This window comes from Ammospiza caudacuta, chromosome Z (genome assembly GCF_027887145.1).
Source record: "Ammospiza caudacuta isolate bAmmCau1 chromosome Z, bAmmCau1.pri, whole genome shotgun sequence".
NCBI classification, from domain to species: domain Eukaryota; kingdom Metazoa; phylum Chordata; class Aves; order Passeriformes; family Passerellidae; genus Ammospiza; species Ammospiza caudacuta.
Genome location: NC_080632.1, coordinates 25136559 through 25155839, shown reverse-complemented (window position 1 = coordinate 25155839; position 19281 = coordinate 25136559). Strand labels below are relative to the sequence as shown.

The following is a 19281-nucleotide window of genomic DNA, read 5'->3' as shown; positions in this document are numbered from 1 at the left end:
CCTAAAGACACCTGTTTGCAACACAGTAGTACAAGACAGCAATGGATATTCTCTATTTAAGAAGAGTAGCAAACATAGGTCCATGAAACAAAACAAGATGGAAAGAAGTGTACTTCTACATTAATCTTTAGGTTTTGGAGGTTTAGTCTTTTAATAAAAAGTGTAGAGTTTCGTGAGGCTGGCTTGAAAAAGTAGATGGCTTCATCACAGAGTGCAGAACTGTTAAAACTTTGAAAGAAAGATCTCATCATTGGTTTTTAACAATAGCTGCTTCTACTCAGTATACAATAAAAATAAATTAACAAATAAACAAAATCTCAGCTCACTCTTTGACAGTCAGAATTTCTGTTTCTCACAAAAAAGTTCACTGTGATTCACAGAATTGCTTACCAGACCCCTAGCTATCATTTCTGGGACGTGCATAAGGAACATGAGTCAAGTGATAATTCATTTTGCTGAAAAATTACTTACCACTGAGACTGCAGTTTCAGGGGAAAAGAAGCTGGAGCAAGAATTGGCACCAACAATAAATTATGGATCCCTACCAATGGCCTTTGATATGTACATACTACCCATTTTTGTTCTACAGTTGATGATTCCCATGCAAACATATCCTGATCTTTGCCAGTGATTCAGTTACTGACAGGTTTTAAAATTCCTTTCTTATGAACACAAACTCTTTAGCTATATAACATTTACAAAATCCTCTGAGTTTTACTCACCATTCCTATGCAGAAGAGGATGAATAAGAGCAGCCATGGTACATCTGTGCAGCTGTGGTCTTCCAAAGGCTTCCACTCTCGCTTGGAACTCTTGTGTGAGAAAAGAGAGATGAAGTTAACAAAATTTCGTCCGCTCATAAAAGAAAAAGGCAGAAAATTATTCTATGGGTAATTTACCTACAACAGGAGCCATCTTTAAATGCCAAATAGTTGAAGAAGCTTGAAAGAAGAAATTGAAAGACTTGAAGAGTAAAGCTCATGTAAGATTCCAAAAGAAGTGCCTCCACAGGAGCTAGATCACCAAATAGTTATTTACCCAGAAAACAGTTAATTTATCCAGAAATTTACAAATATTTATCCATAAAACAGGTTATTTTCATCTATCTTTTTATTAACAGAAAGCAGAAATCAATGGCATGAAATGGAAAATATCTCCTATTGCAGTCGTCCACAGCTACCTTTCAGTAATCTGATTTCCAGGAAGGATTAAAGTTTTCAAATACTATTGGCAGGTTGAATAAGAACTATGCATGTAGAAAGGAGGCAATAAATTGCTGTTTAAGGAACAGTTTTTTGCTGTTTAAGGAACAGTTTTCTACCTGCCATAAGGCAGCTGAGCTTAACACTTCAGTGAAGAAATCCTTCACCTGTATTGCTATGGTGCCAGAAAGGAAAGTTGTAAAATTAAAGGTTCGAATAGTCAATATGGAAGTAGTTGTAAGCAATTCAGATAGTTTGCTGCTCATGAGGTAAAAATTCTCAAGTATATATACATTGCTAAGATAATTAAGAGTCTTATAAATAGTCATTTAGGCAAAAAGGTTTCAGGAAAAGAATAAGCACTAGCTGGAATACAAAACTAACCAGCAAATCTTAATTTGTTATAACAAAAATACTGATTACAGCAACTTTTAAAAATACAGAGTTACACAGACAAGCTTTCTCAACAGGCTCCCAAACACTGAATATTCAGATATATTGACTGAGACCCAAGAACTGCAGACACTGTTTTAACCTTTGAGGCAGAAAAGGAGATTGATATGAGACTACATACACAACTGTCCTCTGCAGAGACAGAGCAAAGGGCATTAACTGTTGAAACTATGAATTTACTTTTTTCTCTGAAGACTCTGAAGCCTGGAGGCCTGTGAGCTGACTTCGGAGAATGCAACAGCAATTCCCTGGAGAGATGCACCTTAGGCTCTGGGCACTCTTCACAGCTCAGGGTGAGGAAAGAAGTTTCCCCATGGTGCCCTGCAGCACTATGTTAATTTGTCCCACTTCTGTCCTCCCCATTGGCCCATTGGCTTTCCCTATCCCTTTCACCCTTTTATGTTTATGTTCTAGCTAGTTCTCCCTTCCCTGACTTCCCTTTGGTTTATGCCTCTGCCTATCCACCCTGGCATTTCCTATTGGTCCCTTCCCTGGTGTACAACTCCTGAGCACTCAGAACCCTGATGCTCTCCTCTGCCCCCTCTTTCCCTGTGTTTATATCCTGGACCCTCTTTTGTTCCCTGTCTTTGGCCCCTGGATGCCTTCAGCATGGCCTGAAATAAAGCACATTGGAATGCCATGCCTGGACCCTCCCGTGTCCCCACTGTTGAGTTGCTCTGTGTGTGTGTCCGTGTGTCTGTCTGTGCTGGTGCTCCTGTGTCTCCTACTCGCTGGCACAAGACACTCTTGGGGAAGGTTTCATCCACCACCACCAAGGACCACAACATGGAATAATCTTCGAGATTTTGCCGACAAGGTAGCAAATGTCAGTACTGAATTAAAACAGAACGGCTGAATGAAATGTCAACAATTTTTACCTCCACTATGTATTCTGCATATTTTTAATTTAAAAAAAGAAAAGCAATAGCATGTAACTTACATGATATTAGCAAAGTGACTTTTTTGCTATTCATGACTTTGGCTTTTTTGAATTCACAAGCACAAAGCAGCCTTTTCATATACTACCATTAGAAACCCAAAAACTGGGTAAACAAATTAAATCCTGCATGCATCACACTTCAAAAAAATGGAGTTTTATAAGTAGTCCAACTTTACATTAGAGAATTCCAAGCTAATTTTGCAATCTTTTATTAAGGAAGTTACACTTACAGATGTGATGAATATAGTTTTACAGATGTGATAAATACTATTTTAATTCAAACTGCAAATTCACTGTTGGTCCTGATCAGTAAAACATCTTTAGATTTTACTTAATAACAAGACACTAGAGGTGCTAAAAGGTCACACTGTGCACTCTACAAACCACATTCAGCAAAACTAAATCTTCTTATCCTGGCAGTTCACACTAACTAACACAGTCTTGGAACTTAACATTTACAACAAGATTGTGACATTTATATGTTGCTATAATTAGCATAATCATACTTGCATAAAATATGCAAAGCTTCGTGCTTCCTGTTTGTAACTCACTCCAAGAACTCTAGATTCTTTAGAAATTTATTTACAAACAGCAGAGGTAAATTTCAGCTACAGCTGCTGTCTTAAGAGCAAATTGCCGTTGGCAAAAAAGGGAGCAGCAAAATGCACTGCAGAGTGTGCTTTGATTGTTTTGTTGGTTTGGGTTTTTTTTATCCTCTCTCTACCATCTGCATACAAAATCTTTTAACAGGATTTTTTAAAGCCTCTAGAATAGCTCTGCAAGGATTTCGGTTGTCTGACTAGTCACAGTTACCCTAAGTAATCCATTTTACTTACTAAGTAGACTGCAATTTAAATGTCAAAAAGAAACTTGAAATGTTGTAACGTACAACATAGTCAGAAAGTTATACAGATAAATGAATTCTCTGCCTATGGTTCTTACTCTGCTGAAAAAAAACCAAAAACAACTTAAAGAAAGCATTAACAAAACAAAATTTAAAAAAACCCAAAAAACAAACAAAAAAAAAATCACCCAAAAAAAGAGCCTACAAAAAAAAATTAAAAACCAGAAGGTATTCTAAACAAAAAGTATCCCAGGAGGAAACTCAACAGGTACTAGATACTCACTAGCTTAAAATTTAACTACCTAGCGTGGTAACAAGGTATGAAATTTTATATGTTTAAAACAACACCTCTCTTCTGTAGCCCGTGCAATCTTTCTTGTCCTCAGATCTCACTAAAATCCAAGCTAGCCACCATTATCTGTGTACTGTTTTCCTCCCAGTTGCTTCATTGTATTCTCAATTCCCAATGAATCCTGTTCCATAGCTTCATAGTCCTTTATCCTTGTCTTTGATGTTAGTGTCTGTGTCTCTCTAGTGACTGCTCCCTGTCTACTCTACACCCTTAGGCATTTACTCAGACTGATTTTCATGCTTTGGCAACATAAATTGTTAATCTATGGTCAATATAAGGTCTAACAAATGTTGTTTGTTCTGCAATCTGTAAACTATGCTTTGTATCCATTGTATCCATTGACTGAAACGCCATAACATTTTAGTAGACATGCTTTGCCTGAAATCCTAAATCAGCACTTATACTCTTAGCTTTTCTTCCAGATTAGGAGCCTGCAATATTTGCTTATGCAAGAAAGCCAGAGAAAGAAAAATTGGAAATTCCTTGATTCATTTCAAGTTTTCCCTTAAAACAGAGCTTTCATAATTTACACTATGCTCTCTAAGGATATTCTCGTCATTAACAAAGCATGTAGGGTCACAAAAGCAGAGAATCTGGAGCGCTATCAGTCACAAGTGGAAGGATGGCAAATCAGTCTTTCTGTCCAACACAAACTTCCAGGTTGGGAACATTTCCTGCTCACAACAGCTTTTCTGCGCTGATTTTATGAATTACTTACTCAAGAACACAAATAATTGTGTTCAGCAGTTTACATCTGTCCATTTTGCACAAGACTTAGCAAACTCAAAACCAAATCAAAACCCTCAGGTGCCGCAATCTTACAATTGTGTTTTAGTACTACATACCTTTAAAATTGGATGTCTACAATTAAGACTTCTCTTGCAGAAGAGGAAGTGGGAAGAATGTCAGGACATTAACTACTGTTTTTTTCTAGCTGAATTCAGAGCTACACATTCTCAGGACTAAAAGTACTTGCATGCAAATACAAAATAAAAAGAGGCTATTTTCCAATCACTCCAAAACAAAACCAGAAATCCCTCTTCCAGATTTCTTTCTTGCTGCCACTTACAAAATACACCTTTCCAGCACCAAAGAGTAGGTCCCCTCTGCACACTGCAATATACTTCTGTACAGGAATTGCCAGAACCAGCACAGTCAAAACCACTTTCACTGTTAACTGTAATAGCAGTACTGGATGCAGTCATACAAGCACTCATATGCCGTAACCAGAGTGAAACCCATATAAGAGCATAAAAAGATGAAAAAACACTGCCTTTTAACAGGAGACTACAGATGCAGGGAGCTACAGAGAATTTATTTTGAACACAACATGTCTCATGCAATGTAAAATTTGGGAGTGATGAGACTAAAGTGAGAGGCCTATTAGGGAACATCTGCAGCACTACATATAGAGATAATCAAGCTGTGGGTAAGTAGCAAAGATGTGAATAAGATAAAGATGGAATCTGCTATCAACTGATGATGCTGCAACATCATGATGGTACAGGAAGCAGAAAGAAAAAGTCTTGTGGTGGTCAGATGACACGTTTCAAGAAGAAGAAAATTCAGGTGCTAGTAAGGGAGGTGGGCTGAATTAAGGACAACCTAGTGAATAACTGGAATGAGTTACAACCACTGGATGAAAAGGAGTTGCAGGTCAGACCCCAGGCTCCACTTTAGCTAGTGAGTGTAAGTTAGCAGCTGGAGACTATAGGGGTATTCCAACTTGTATATGAACACAAAGGTTGTAAGAACAAAGTCACAACTTCATTTAATAGTTCCACTGATGGTGAGATAATTTGTTACAAAACCCTATCCCAGGAACCATATTAATCTAACTACATCTCCTTTAAATTCTCTGTTGTTTTATCACCTTGATGTAACATCCTGACTCAGAATACATACAACAGTAATTCAATACAGAATAGTAAATAGACATAACTGCTCCTTGTTTATTTAAATTAGAGTTCAGAAATTATTGTGTAGCTAACTGTCTTCATAGAAGACAAACAGCCACAGTGTGCAAACAGCATTAATAAATGGCGTTTAGAGGCAGAAAAGGATTCTCATCAAGAGATTCTCAATGGGCACATTTTGTGGAAACTGCCAAAGTCCTGCAACATGCACCTTTCCTAGAAGGCAGACTGGTTCTGATGAGGTACCAGTGATTCAACTGATCATATAATTAGAATTTGGTTTGTTCTGGTAGCATTTTGAGTATAGAATATATACGTTTTTACACCTATGATGCAAGTTCAACTCTTCAAAACTGGACGGTCCGTTTGCAATACTGCTGCATACCACCAAATGACATTTAAGGGCATGGCTCCTTGGGAAATGGACAAGCCAGACTAAAAAGGTGATGACCAAGAAGTCATCCAGTTCAGAAGCTGTCCTGCAAGCCAGGTTTAACCCTGCACCTTCAAATGCTTTTGAAACATACCCACACAGAAGAAAAAGAGCTTTTGAAACATTTATCGGTGTTTCCTAACAGCCATTTAAGGAGATGGTATTTTATCCATTTTACATCTTTACAAGCTAAAGAACAGCACTAATCACATGTTGACCTTTACTGTGAAGCATTCCGCCTACAAATAAGATGAGCCATAATTTACTAGTTTACCAAACTGTTTCCAATGCAAGAGGTCTAACATATATGGCATTTTTCTGTCCAAGACATGGCAGACTTTTCCACACTATGCAACTTTTAAAAGAACTAGCAGCAGCTGCATATTATCCTAATGAAACTTCTTCCACTTCTGAACAGACCTCAATCCTAGAGCGTGAAGAGAAAGAAACCACAAGTCCTGACCCCAAGCACACACTGAAATCCACACAAAGTACACTTCCGAAAAAAATAAAAATTAAACTAGTATAAAACTTTCATGTGGTGAGTCTACTATTTAAGTGTACAGAACAAAGTCTTGAAGAATGAAGCCTATTTTCAGTTCATGACATTACCAACCATGTTATATTTTTACAGAAAACCCTTAGCTTACTCCATCAGGAAGTCTAAGAACACTTACACAGCTGACTCAGTTAAAATGTCCACCATTCCCTACAGACTTCCTGTAGCTGACCTATAAGGTGTTCAGACAAAGCACTAAACAGCACCTTACAGCACTCTGTCATGAGTTCAGACAATCTCTCAGGTTCACAATAAAACTTGTTTATTGTACAGCATATTATTGGTATACCTCCACTACTACTAGAACAGCAATACACACCAGCAAGTGCAAACTTTTACACTACTAAACTATACCAGCTCCCTGGAAGAATGAACTACATTGTATCAATTAGAGTACCTGCATAAACACACTAAAATAATTATTAGTAGACTTGGCCCAGATCTACCTCTGGGGAAGAGGACTACCATACCAACCTCAAAGAGCTTGCTAATGGTTGCATTCTCATGGGAGGCAGAATCTTGAGTTGCCAGAGACTTCAACAACTGAAGCAATGTCCCCTGCTTAAAGGACAAAAGAGCTTGTCACTGTAACACTACTGCAGCATGTCCCAGTCATCTCTAGAAAGAAGCCAAAACACCCTGGGGTAATTCCAAAAGGGACTCCATAATAGGACATGCAACTCACAGTGAAGTCCAAAGTTCCATTTTTGTGGAATTTCTGCTTCAATCTCACTACAAACTGTTGCAGTGTGTGGTTTTGATTGTAATGCAGCTCTAGCGGTCAGTTTTAGAATCCTTCCTACTTAGTACTGTTATAGCATATTTTATTACTAATGGATTGTTCCTTTTCCCCATGTGTTGTTGGTTTTTGCCCTAGTTGTCCATCTCCCCAAAGACCTGCCCTTTTGTACCCTGATCCTCCTCCCATTGAATGTCAATCCCTCCCCAAACCTGCTGCTTTCTCTAGAAACTTCCCTATCAATTTTACATCATTCGAAACCCCATTGGTTTGTTTAAGTTCTCCTCCCCTGTAGTCCTCTACTGGTTTAAACATTGTGTTCCCCGCCTTATGTTCCACCCCAAGTTTCTCCTGGTTGGTTAAAGATTGTATCCTCCCCTGGGACCTCCCCCCACTTATAAGTTGATGAATACGTTTGAGTCGGTGTCTTTCTGTCCCAGACCCTGCAGGGTGTAATCTGGTGTGGAAAACATAGAGAAGCCCTCTCCCCGTTCCTTGTCCCTGCCCTCGGTGCAGTACTATCCCCAGCGCAGTCCACCTGTGCCCTAGAGCAGCTGTGCCCTACAGCAGCACCCCGGATTCGACAGCTTTCCGGGGGCGGCCCACTCTCGCTGTTGGTGCCAGGAGCTGGTCAGGCTGAAGAAATCCGGTGCTGCAGCAACAATCCAGTGTATTCTTCAATTTACTGCAAAGCAGACACTAGTCACACTTTGGACCTAGAGCCATATTTTATTTTATTGTGTTTTACATCTAGGCACCCCCATTCTTATTTTCCTAACAACTTCACAATCCACCATCTGTTCTCCAATGCCCTGTCCACTGAAAAGATGCACCTGCCCATTTTAAGTATGAAACACAAAAATATACTAGGAGAAGTTTTCTGATGGTGTACTACTGCTTTATCCACCAAAAGGTAATGAATTTATCCTTTGCTTCTTATCAGATATTAAGAATACCATTAATTCAGTATGTCTTCTGTATCTTCTATTTTGCTAATAGCACCAATAGTATTTATACGTTTTTAACATAAGGTAAACAAAATTGAGAGCACATAAGGTATCACAGTATTACTAATGGTGTAATATAAGGATGTTTACCCTGAAAACTCATACATAGAACTTCAATCTTTAATGTAGCATATATTGTGTTGTAGATCATCTTCCATTCATCTTTAGTCAATTCATACTAAACATGGCTTCAAAATTCCTTGATTACATACCTCCACCTCAATCAACAACTTAAATATTTATCTTGAAACATAACACAGCTGATTAAACAAAGCTGACATGATCAGCACACCTGCTGCAATTTTGAAGTTTAGAGATCAGGCCATCTGCAGACAAAAGCCTTGTTTTTAAGCCTCAAAAGTATTTAGCTGTGGTTTCTTCATTATACATTAAGTATACATTTCGAATAAGCAATAAATAAATAAGGATATTTTACAAATATCACAGTAATATTTTTCAGGGCCTTAAAATATCCATTTCAATGCAATTTTGGTACTTCCACAGTTCTTAATCATTAATAAAAAAATCAGTCATGCAAACAAAATCAAACCAGTAACAATAATAAACACCTAAAGCAACAAAACCAAAACAAACCACAAAAACATCCCAAAAAACCCTACAACCCCACCCTCCCAAAACCACAAAACCAAAACATTTCTTCACTTCTGAAGACATTTTGCACATACCAAGTTACTGCACTACATTTGAATTTTCTACCTGGTTATCAACCTGTTTCACAGAATTTCAATTTTTTTTTACTTCTACAGACTACAAATCGTAAATTACAATCTACTTTCTAACTTATGACTAGTAAAACATGCAATTAAAAACATACTTTACTTTCAAATGTTAGCTGTATCGCAGGACATCGAGATGCATCCAAAAAATCCACCAGGAATCCCAGGGCAGAACTCTCCAGTTACTGGTCTCCGCATGAGATGTGGAGGACATTCCATGAAAAACACTGCCCCTGTTCTTTGCACTGTCTTCATGTAAATCACTGCTCATTAGGAGCTCATGGTCTGCATGACACTGCTGTGAGAACTAACAGTGTTGCCACTTACAGGGACATTCATAGCAGTTTTATACACATTCCCTCAAAATGCATCCAAAATATATTCAAATGTATTTGCCAAGTGAAATTCAAAGCTGCTTAAACACAAACTCCTGAATTACAGGTTCAAAATTCTGGCATAACAAGAAAGAAAAACACTCAGGATTACATAATAAGAGGGCAGCGCTTGAGGACACTTAAAGTATATTAGATTAACAGGAACTAATACTAAGAAAGCTCTATCTGATTTATGTAAGAAAAAGTGGGAGGAGAATGGAAAAGGAAATAATATGTCATGCCCTTAGCTTATTGCATAAGCATACTTCCTTATAACTAGGCAATAATTTTCCAGTTTTCCACTGCAAACTATGGGAAGTCTGACAAAGCATTTGCAGGACATAGTTACCATGACTTGAACAAAGTACTTAAATGGTTTTCCTGCTTTGTTTCTGTAGATCTGCATACAACATTCAGAGGTCTCTTCCTCAGTCAAATAATATATCTGGAGAACAGCAAGAGTGGTTTCAATTTAAAACAAAATCAAACCAAAAAGGCCAGTGATCATTTCTGCTGTAGACAGCTGCTTTAACTACATTAATTAAGAGCAGGCACAATATATATTATCAGATACAAGTCAACATGTTCTGCTAATCATGCTCTCCACCACAGTCTAGCAACACTACTGATAAAAACAGCAGCTGCTAGAAACCAGCATATAAAAATGCAGTATGGCACCAGCTTTCCAATATACCAGCAATCATCTTCTATTCTTATAATGCATTGTATACTGGGTGTTGAAATATTAAAGCAGAGAAAACTAAACTTTTGGATTGTAAAGCTGAACTTCAAAATGAAGTGGACGCTTCTCTCTTCTTAAATATACATACAGATGCTCTTGACATACAATTATACACTTCTATTGCACATTAGAAAATTGCTTACCTAGAAGATTTAAAAGAGCAGAACAAAAAAACCCAAAACAAACAAACAAGAAACCAAAAAACATAGGAAAAAAAAGAAGGGACCTAGCAAAAGCAGGCCAATGAATACAATGACATTTATTTACTGCATAAGTCTGGGAAATGTCAAAGTGGTAGAATGACCTAAAAGAACCTTATTAGTACCTTAACCATCAACACAAACTCTTTCTCTAAAAATTATAACCAAGCTCTCAGTACAGTTTCATAAAACAAAGGTAAAAATTAGTAATCAGTTTAGTCAACAGGTAGAAGTAGCCTGACAACACTGCATAACCATTTTTAGAAGATAAGCGTAGAATTTACACAATTTTCTAAAGGCTGCTTCAGAAGGGGAAAGATACAAAATATCAAAGACACAGTTTCTGTTAAACTGGTTTGTAAGTTCTACTTTTCACAGAAGAAATCACAGAGCTAAGTTCATAAGCACAAAAATTCTAGTCAGCCGAAATACGGAAAAGACATGCAGTTACTGCCAAAGCTTGCCTTCAGAGTAAGGACAGTGAGGGGAAGAGACATAGTGGGGGGCATCAGAGAGAATGCAAAATTAACGTCAGGACCAGCAAGCCATGGGAGGCTACTCCACCAAACTTACTGAAAAGACCCCAAAAACAATGAGCCAATACAGAATTAAGAGATTAGAGTGATGTCTGGACTTGAGGAACAGAGTACCGAGCCTGCAGAGATGCTGAAAACCTTTGTTGCCCTTCACCCTAAGCAAGAAGACTTCAGCTAAGGCCAAGACCCTGGCTGGAGCCACTCAAAAGTTGCGAAAGACGCAGTTATGCCCCCTGCTCTCATGAGGACGGGACCCCCAGCTCTGCCCCTAGTTGGCAAAGCTGTGCATTCCTCCTCCGAGTCACCCTGGGAGAGACAAAGTAAAGGAAACAACAATTGAAGGGTACTCCTCAGTAGGAAAAACTCAATGAATTTTATAGAGTACTCACAAGTATCTATGTAGGTGAAATATTTCTGTGTTAAGATCAAAAGGAATTACCTGCACAGGTTGTGCAGTTGCTTGTGACAGCATTTATAAAAGGACATCTCATGCTTCACAGGAAAGTAACAGAGCTTACAGATGAGAAATAAAGAAGAAATTCCATGAGATGCCTTATCATTAGCATGTTCTTGGATCCTGTTTGTACACTTCATCCCTCTTACCATATCTGCTTACCAGATACTAGAACAGAAAACTCATTTACTGTCAATATATTGAAAGAGAAATCAAGCTTTCTATCTCCTGGAAGAAGAAGTCGTAATTCATTCTGCTTCCCTTCATCAACACAATAATTTGTCTGGTCTTCTTCCATGACAATACCCATGGCCCAGAATGAAACAGGCATGTTTTGATGCCCCTCAAACTCATTTGACTGTGAGAACCTCTGACCACTAAAGATATGTAGCTGATGTACAATTAGTAATCTGTATTGGCCATAATAGTCGAAAGAAGTATTCCATCAGAACTGCTCAATTTTGCAAAAAATTAGGAACCCCAGATTTATTAAATGTTGTTTTGATAGCAAATGCTCAAGGGAAAGTTAAGGGATAATCTGTCTTCATCTCCTCTTATAACAGGAAGTTCTTACAGTCTTTCAAAAACCAAGGTCACCACTAAAACCACCAATGTGCTTTGTTTTTCCCAGTCATGCCTCCAGTTTCCAGCAATATTTCAAGCTTCTCTCACACATATAGTAGATAAAGTCACTAACGTAAAAAGCTCTAAGTTTATTTTAAACACACACCGTATTTTCTAATAGTAACACAAATACTAAGACTCCAATAAATTGCCTTGTTTCCTATAACATGTTGCCAAAGCAAACACCTTATAACTACTATCAGCTACTACCATGATAGAACAGCAGCAAGGGAGAAGAGATTTTGTCTTACAACTTTTCCATGAGATGGCAGTTTAAGGTCTGTCTCTCCCCACACCTCATTCCCTTTCACCATCTATGAATTTCTGTCCTCTCAGATAAAGAAAGGCAAACTTTAAAGAACTGTGCTATAAATTACATAAGTGGAGCAATTTGAGTTATACTGTAAAATAAGTTTTCTTGCTTAAAAAGAAACAAAAAAAACCCCTGTGTGGATTAGTTCAGATTTACAGCACAGCCTAACAGTTGTGGCAACAGAAGAGTGATGAACTCCAACAGTTGCTTCCTTAAAATCCAGTTTTAAAATGGATTGATGCTGTGACATAAAAGAAAATATCATTGCAAAAGGAGAAGAATGAAAAGCCAGGGAAGAGAATACCAGCACTCAACTCCATTTTTCTTCCTCAGTAAAACTAAAGATTTGAAAGAAATGCAATCATTTTAACAACTCAGAACTTCTGCACTATTTGCTTAAAAGATCCCTACATTTAGGCAGAGAAGATAATTTCCAAAACAGCACAAACATGCAAAAAAAAACCCCCACAAACTCAAACTAGAGTTACTTCCATCAAAAGTTAAGAAGAAACTAAATCTTTGTTGCACAGCAGATCCATAACAAAAGAGATGCATCCAGACAGAAGCACCCTTCTTGTGAAAACACCCACCTCGTGATGGCCATAAAGATATGGCCAAAAGAGGGCTGAAACAACACGAAGGTACTGACAAGTAACAGCAATACCAGACAGGAGACAGAAATCCCACCTCAGTATTCATCCCTTCCTTTACAGGTTTTAATCTTATATAGGATAGTACACTTTGGCTAAGCAATTCAAAGAAATCTTAGGAAGATCTGTTCATGATAACTGACAACAGGTAAACAAGAGTGCTTTAAGACAACTAAGACGTCGCCAACGCTGCACAAACTTTCCTCTATAAGCTCAAGGTTCAAGGTGGTGGTAGTAAAGAGACAGCAAGCTCAAATAAATGACAGCTTAGTGATCCTAAATAAGTACAGGATTGCACGAGCCCCTAAAGAAAAAAAGATGACAACATCCTGGTAACACCAAGGAGAAACAACCGGTAACGCTGAAAAGGAATAAGAAGTAAACAAGAATTCTAGTTGGGAAGATAAAGAAATAGCGGAGATCATAGAAGATGCTACACCAGGGGAAGTGAAAGAACTTTGTGCAACAACGGAATACCAAAGTGAAAATAAGAAAGAAATTGACAAGAAGTACTCCAGTTCTAATTGCCTCAGCAGGCAAAACAGCAGTGGGGCAACAGAAGGATTAGCTCAACTGGAAGAAAGTCCGGTATGGTTGCATCAAGTTTAATTTAACATGACTCAACAGATACAGCTGATAAATTTGGTAAAATAAGAAGAAAAAGTGGAGAAAGGCTGGAGGGACAACCAGAGACAGAAGTAGTGGCAAATAAACGATAATCAGAGAGTAGAAGGCAGTGCTGTATCGCTCACTTAGGAGCTGGATTCAATGATACTTGTGGGTTCCTTCCAACTCAGAAAATTCTGTGGCACTGCAGACATCCAGGGAGAATAAGACATCATGTGCTAGAGGATTACATATGCTATTGAAAGCAACAGAGACCAAGTAGGTTGAGGAAGATGTGGAATCCTTGCACCTTGGGCACAAGAAGCCTGTAGAGATATAAACTGAAGACAACTTCAGCATAATACAGAATCTGGACTGGAATTGATTTAATATGAAGGGGAAAGAGTGTGTGACAACAAACATACATTGCTGTGTTCAGGAATTTGGAAAAGAAGGGAGATAGACTGGAGTGCTGTTATGTTTAAGGATGGAGAATAGCAACTCAGAACAAAATTAGGAAGGGAAGAAGATGGCAGCAGGATGTAAAAACCTGAAATTTGAAATTAAAACAGAAAAACTGAATGAATGGGGCTTTGGGTAGTTAAAAAGGCAGAAAAAGCAGAAAACAAACATGAGACTACATCTCTGTAAGTAGCAATCAATAGTGCTGAATAAAGGTAAACATGTCAATTCTAATCGGTTTTTCTCTGGAAACCTTTAGATTCTGCTGGGGAAGAGGCATAGAAAAAGACCTAAGATAGAGAGCTGGCAAAGCAAAGGAACGGGGAAACATGTATAGGGGGGAAAATGGCTAATTGATTATGAAATAAAAGGTGGTAGTCTTGAGAAAGGGACTTGGAGATGCAGTAATCAGATAAGATGGTAAGCAGAATCAAAACAGAAGTGATAATTTCTGTCAGAAACAGAAACGAAGATTGGCAGATGAAAATCAAAAAGGCTAGAGTGCTGAAAAATAAACTTAATGAGAAATCTACTTGAAAAACAAAGTCATAAGGAATGAAGGCGTTCATGATAAGAGGAGAGATTATGTCAAAGACCAATATGAAATCACAAAGGGAGAAGCAAAAAGTAGGTGAGGAAATGTGAAGGAATGTCTGATGGACCCCTGCCCAGGAAAAATATAAGAGGAGGAAATGCAAAGACCATGGTAGATGAGGAGCACAGCTTTTTTTTCATGATAAAAGGGATGACAGGACAGACATTAGGACCTAATGTAGTGCTGTATGATATACAGCAAGGTTTCTGTAATCCATATACCAGACAAAACTGCTGATAAAATAGTCAGCAGCTAGTCTTTGATTTGGATTTCCTGAGGAGACACACCTTTGCTTACAGTTAGGAAATTAAATAAACTGTCATTCTTTATACTTCCCTCATATGTATATGGGGTACAATGATCAATTGTTGTACTGTATCTTGCCATACATAAGGAAGGCAAATGAAAAGTTTACTCTGAACATCATACAACCTAGCAGCAGAACACAGCAGAAATTTAATTAAAACCTAAAATCAGTCAGCTGAAAGCTATAAACAGGCTAGATATGCAGACCAATTCACCTCTAACATTACCCACAAATACGGCTGCATTTTCCTTTAAGAAAAGAACGGTGAACCGCAATTCAAATTCATACAGAAGAGCTAGAAAGGGCCTAGAAAGCACTCCAAAAAAAGCCACTTGCATAGAAATCACAGAAAATAAGGTTGGAAAAGACTTGAAAACATTACTTCAAAACATCAACTTCGCTCTCAGTGCTCCAAGTCTGTATCAGCTTTCCTTATGCCACTTCTGACGGATGTTTATCTAACATGCTTTGGTTTTTTTTTAGCAAACCTCAAGCAATACAGACTTCACAACATCCTCTGGCAGTCTACTGCAGTGACTGAACAATTTCAAAATCTGCCCCTAACATTTAGCATATATGTTAGTCTCTTAATTCAAACCATTTGTTCATGCACCATTAAGGCTGACTGCCTTCCTCTTTGCAGCATATTTGCTATACAGAAAGGATGTTTCCTATTGCAACTGGACAGCTCTCGGCAGTGTTCTGCATTGGAAGGGCAGAGCTCTTATATAAAAATAAAAGTATGCCTGAACGGATAAGCTACAAAAACTCATCTCTGTGATGAGTCATCTGGGACAGCAGAAACGGACTTTCTCACATAAGCAGTCTGCTGGAAGCACGATTCAGCCACTGCAAGTGATACAGCCAAAGGAAACTAACATTTACAAGCGAGCAAAGCACAGCCAAGGCATCAGTCGTGATCGTTTGTACTACAGCCTTCAGAAAAGAGCCACGCAAAAAACCAGCATAGCTTTGGCTGTGTTGTTCAAAGGCAAAGTTAAAATGGGAAGCAGAGCCGCAAACTGGAGCATTGGGTGGAGCTCCCGATTGTGCCTTGCCCGGCAGCACCACTCTGGGGGGGGAAAAAAGGAGTCAGTACGGGCAAAACAGAGAGAAGGGGGAGGGGGAAGAAAGAAAAACCGACCTCGGAAACAAGAGATGTGCACGGGACCAATCAAACACAGGGAAATGGATGTAGGGAGGCACCTGAAGCATTGGCCATAGAGTGAGGAAGGAGGCTGGGATTAGGACTGCCTCCCTTTCCAGAGGCAGCGGACTTGAGGGCTGCCCTGGGCCTGATGACTTTTCTCCCACGGAATAGCTTCTCTCTGTCGGGTGAGGTAGTACGGACCTCAAAGAACATGCTGCAGGGAAGGACAGGGCATGCAGGGCTATCTAGGGAGAGGTACTGAGGTCGGGGGGAGCTGGGGTGGGGATCACAGCAAAGTGGTGCAAGGCACTACAAGGATGGCAGGTGAGAACTGGGAGGTCTGCAGCTGCAGCCATGGCAGGGAAGTGGAGCATGGAATGCCACAGATTGCAAGGCCAAAGAAAGGCTGGGGAAGAAGGGGCAAGGTGAAAATTACCCACAGGAGAAGGAGCACACAGAACAGTACGCAGAGGGTGGAAGTGCGTAGCATGGTAAGGAGCAAGGCTATGGTGGGGGGTGAACAGCCATGAGCGGGAAAAGCACAGCTACAGAGGGAGCAAAAAGGTGCACAGTTCATGTGCACCAAGGCTTTGGGCGAGTGGATGTATGGGGGAGGTACCCAGCCACGAAACAGCAAGGCTACGAGAGGCGAAAGCAAGGTGGTCGCAGTCACGGGAGGGCAGAGGTGTTGGTGGAGGAGCGTGAAGTGGGGAGGGAAAGCAATGGGTTCCCAGCCACGACAGAGTGTGGTTACAGACTGGGACGCAGGAGAGTGCGCAGCCACGGGAGAACGGCGCTACAGGTGTAGCGAGGGGGATGCACTGCCACAGGAAAGCGGGGCTCCGTGGTGGGAGGCAGCTAAGGGGTGCTTGGCATGAGGCAAGCGGGGCTGAGAGGGGCACAAGGGGATGCACGGCCGCCAGAGAGCGCGGCTGCGGAGGGGACAAGCGGCTGCGCAGCCACAGGACAGCGACGTGGGCAGACCCGGAGCCAGGGGGAGGCACAGCCGCGGGGCGGGCAGCGCGGCCAGGGGCAGGTGTGCCAGTGCCCCGCAGCGGAGGGCGGTGGGGTCGAAGAAGGGAGGGGGACACGGGCCACTCACCTGCGCGGCAGAGCTGCAGCAGCCCATGGCGTCCGCTGGTCTCTGCCTCGTGGGTGCCTGCTAGGCATCCACTCTCCGCGACTCCCCCGCCCCGGGCAGCGGCGCGGCGCGGCGCGGCGCGGGGGGGACGGAGGGCGGCACGGAGGAAGCGGCGGGGACCGCGGGGCCCGGTCAGACGAGCGCGGCTGCACCACAAACGCCGCCGCGGCGCCCCCTCATCCTCCTCCCCCCAGCAGACGCGCGGGGAAGGCGGGGCCTGGTGGGGGCGGGGCCTGGTGGGGGCGGGGCCAGAGCACTGCGGCGCGGGGGTCCCTGCCCGGCCGGCGGCCCCGCCCCCGCCCCGCCGCCGCTTCCGGTGTGGTGATGGCGGCGGGGTGCTGCTGCTGAGGAGCTGACCGAGCTCAGGGCTCGTCTTTCGCTCACCACTCGCCTCGGGGCAAGGTGCGCGCCGCGCTGGGGAGAGCTGCGTGTGGAAACCAAGCTCTGATCAGTGTGGCTGCCCAAGACTCTGAGAGCCCGCCCGCTGAGAGGAAAAAAAGACCTGATCGTATGGGCTGGTAGTACATACGCATTTGCAGGCAAGAATCTGTGGTAGAATTAAGCGCCATTTCTGCACTTCTTTTAACGCTTCGAAGGATAGTGATTCTCCAGTGCCCTTCTCTGGACACATTCCAGCACCTCAGTGTCAGTGTCCTAGTGTCCTGCAGGGCCTGGAGCTGGACACAGGAAGTGAGGTGTAGCCTCACCAGTGCCAAGTACGAGGATCCTGCTGGCCACACCATTGCTGATACAGGCCAGGATACCATTGGCCTTCACGTCCACCTGGGTATGCTGCTGTATCATGTTCAGGCCCTGTTCATGTTCAACATTTCTTGACCCTCTTCCACCATGCAGCTTTCAGCCACTTTTACCCCAGCCAGTGGCCCTGCCTGGGAATATTGTGATCCAAGGGCAGGAGCTGGCACCTTGATGAAGCTCTTACCATTGGCCTTGGACCACCAATCCAGCATGTCCAGATCCTTCTGCAGAACCAGCCTACCCTCAGCGTGTCAGTATTCCCACACAATTTGGTATCATCTGCAGAGTGACTGAAGGGGCACTTGATCCCCTCGTCCATGTATATTGATATATAATATATTACATAGGCCCCAGTACTGAGCCCAGGGAGGCCAGTGACCTGTTGCCAACTGAATGTGGCATCATTCACCACCACTTTTGGGGCTCAGCCTTCCAGACAATTTTTTATCCAGCAAACAACACACACATCCAAGCCATGAGCAGCCGGGTTCCCTAGGAGAATACTATGGGAGAGAGAGTCAAAGGCTTTGCTCTGGTCCAGATAGACAACACCCACAGCCTTTCCCTTGTGCACTAAGGAGATCACTTTGTCAATGAAGAAGGAGATCATATTGCTCAATGAGGATCTGACTTTCCTAACCCCGTGCTGGCTGGGCCTGACTGCCTGATTGTCCTGCACATTCTGTGATCAAGAATGTCCAGAACTCATGGTCTGTTCCACAATCTTCCTGGGCACTGAGGTCATGCTGACATGACCTGTAGTTTCCCAGATCCTCCATCCTGTCCTTCTTGTAGTTGAGTGTCACATTGGCTAACCTCAGTCCCTTTTAAGGTATGTTTACTGGTCCAGCAGTTGTGTTTGAGCACAACCTGAACATAGGAAGCAATACTCTGCATAAAGTTTGGGGTTTTTTGCTGAATCTTAACTCAGTAGCAGAATTATCTACTATTCTATCAATATAGTAGAATATCCATGATTAGAAATAGTGTTGCAATGACTTAAATATAAAATGATCCTTTTACAGGCAGAATGAGGCAAAAGAGACCTTGTGACTAGTAAAGGAGTTTTGTTAGGCTTCCAAGAAAACTGAGAAACTGACATGTGGGTGAGTTGTGAATCACACTGGGGTTTTTTTAGCTCTTGTCAGTTTAATCGCAAGTAGAATCATGGAATCATTTTCGTTGG

At 41.4% G+C, this 19281-nt stretch overlaps 1 protein-coding gene across 1 annotated transcript in view; it reads right to left on the bottom strand.

The window, feature by feature from the left end:
* SLC44A1 (solute carrier family 44 member 1) overlaps nucleotides 1-17512 on the bottom strand; it is a 71503-nt gene extending 53991 nt beyond the window's left edge. The window contains exons 1-2 of the mRNA XM_058823664.1: nucleotides 17298-17512; nucleotides 723-812 (exon numbers count right to left, since the gene is read on the bottom strand). Of these exons, the coding sequence (XP_058679647.1) occupies nucleotides 723-812; nucleotides 17298-17324 (117 nt within the window). The 5' untranslated portion in view covers nucleotides 17325-17512. The remainder of the gene's footprint in view (nucleotides 1-722; nucleotides 813-17297) is intronic.
* Nucleotides 17513-19281: the final 1769 nt, after the last annotated feature.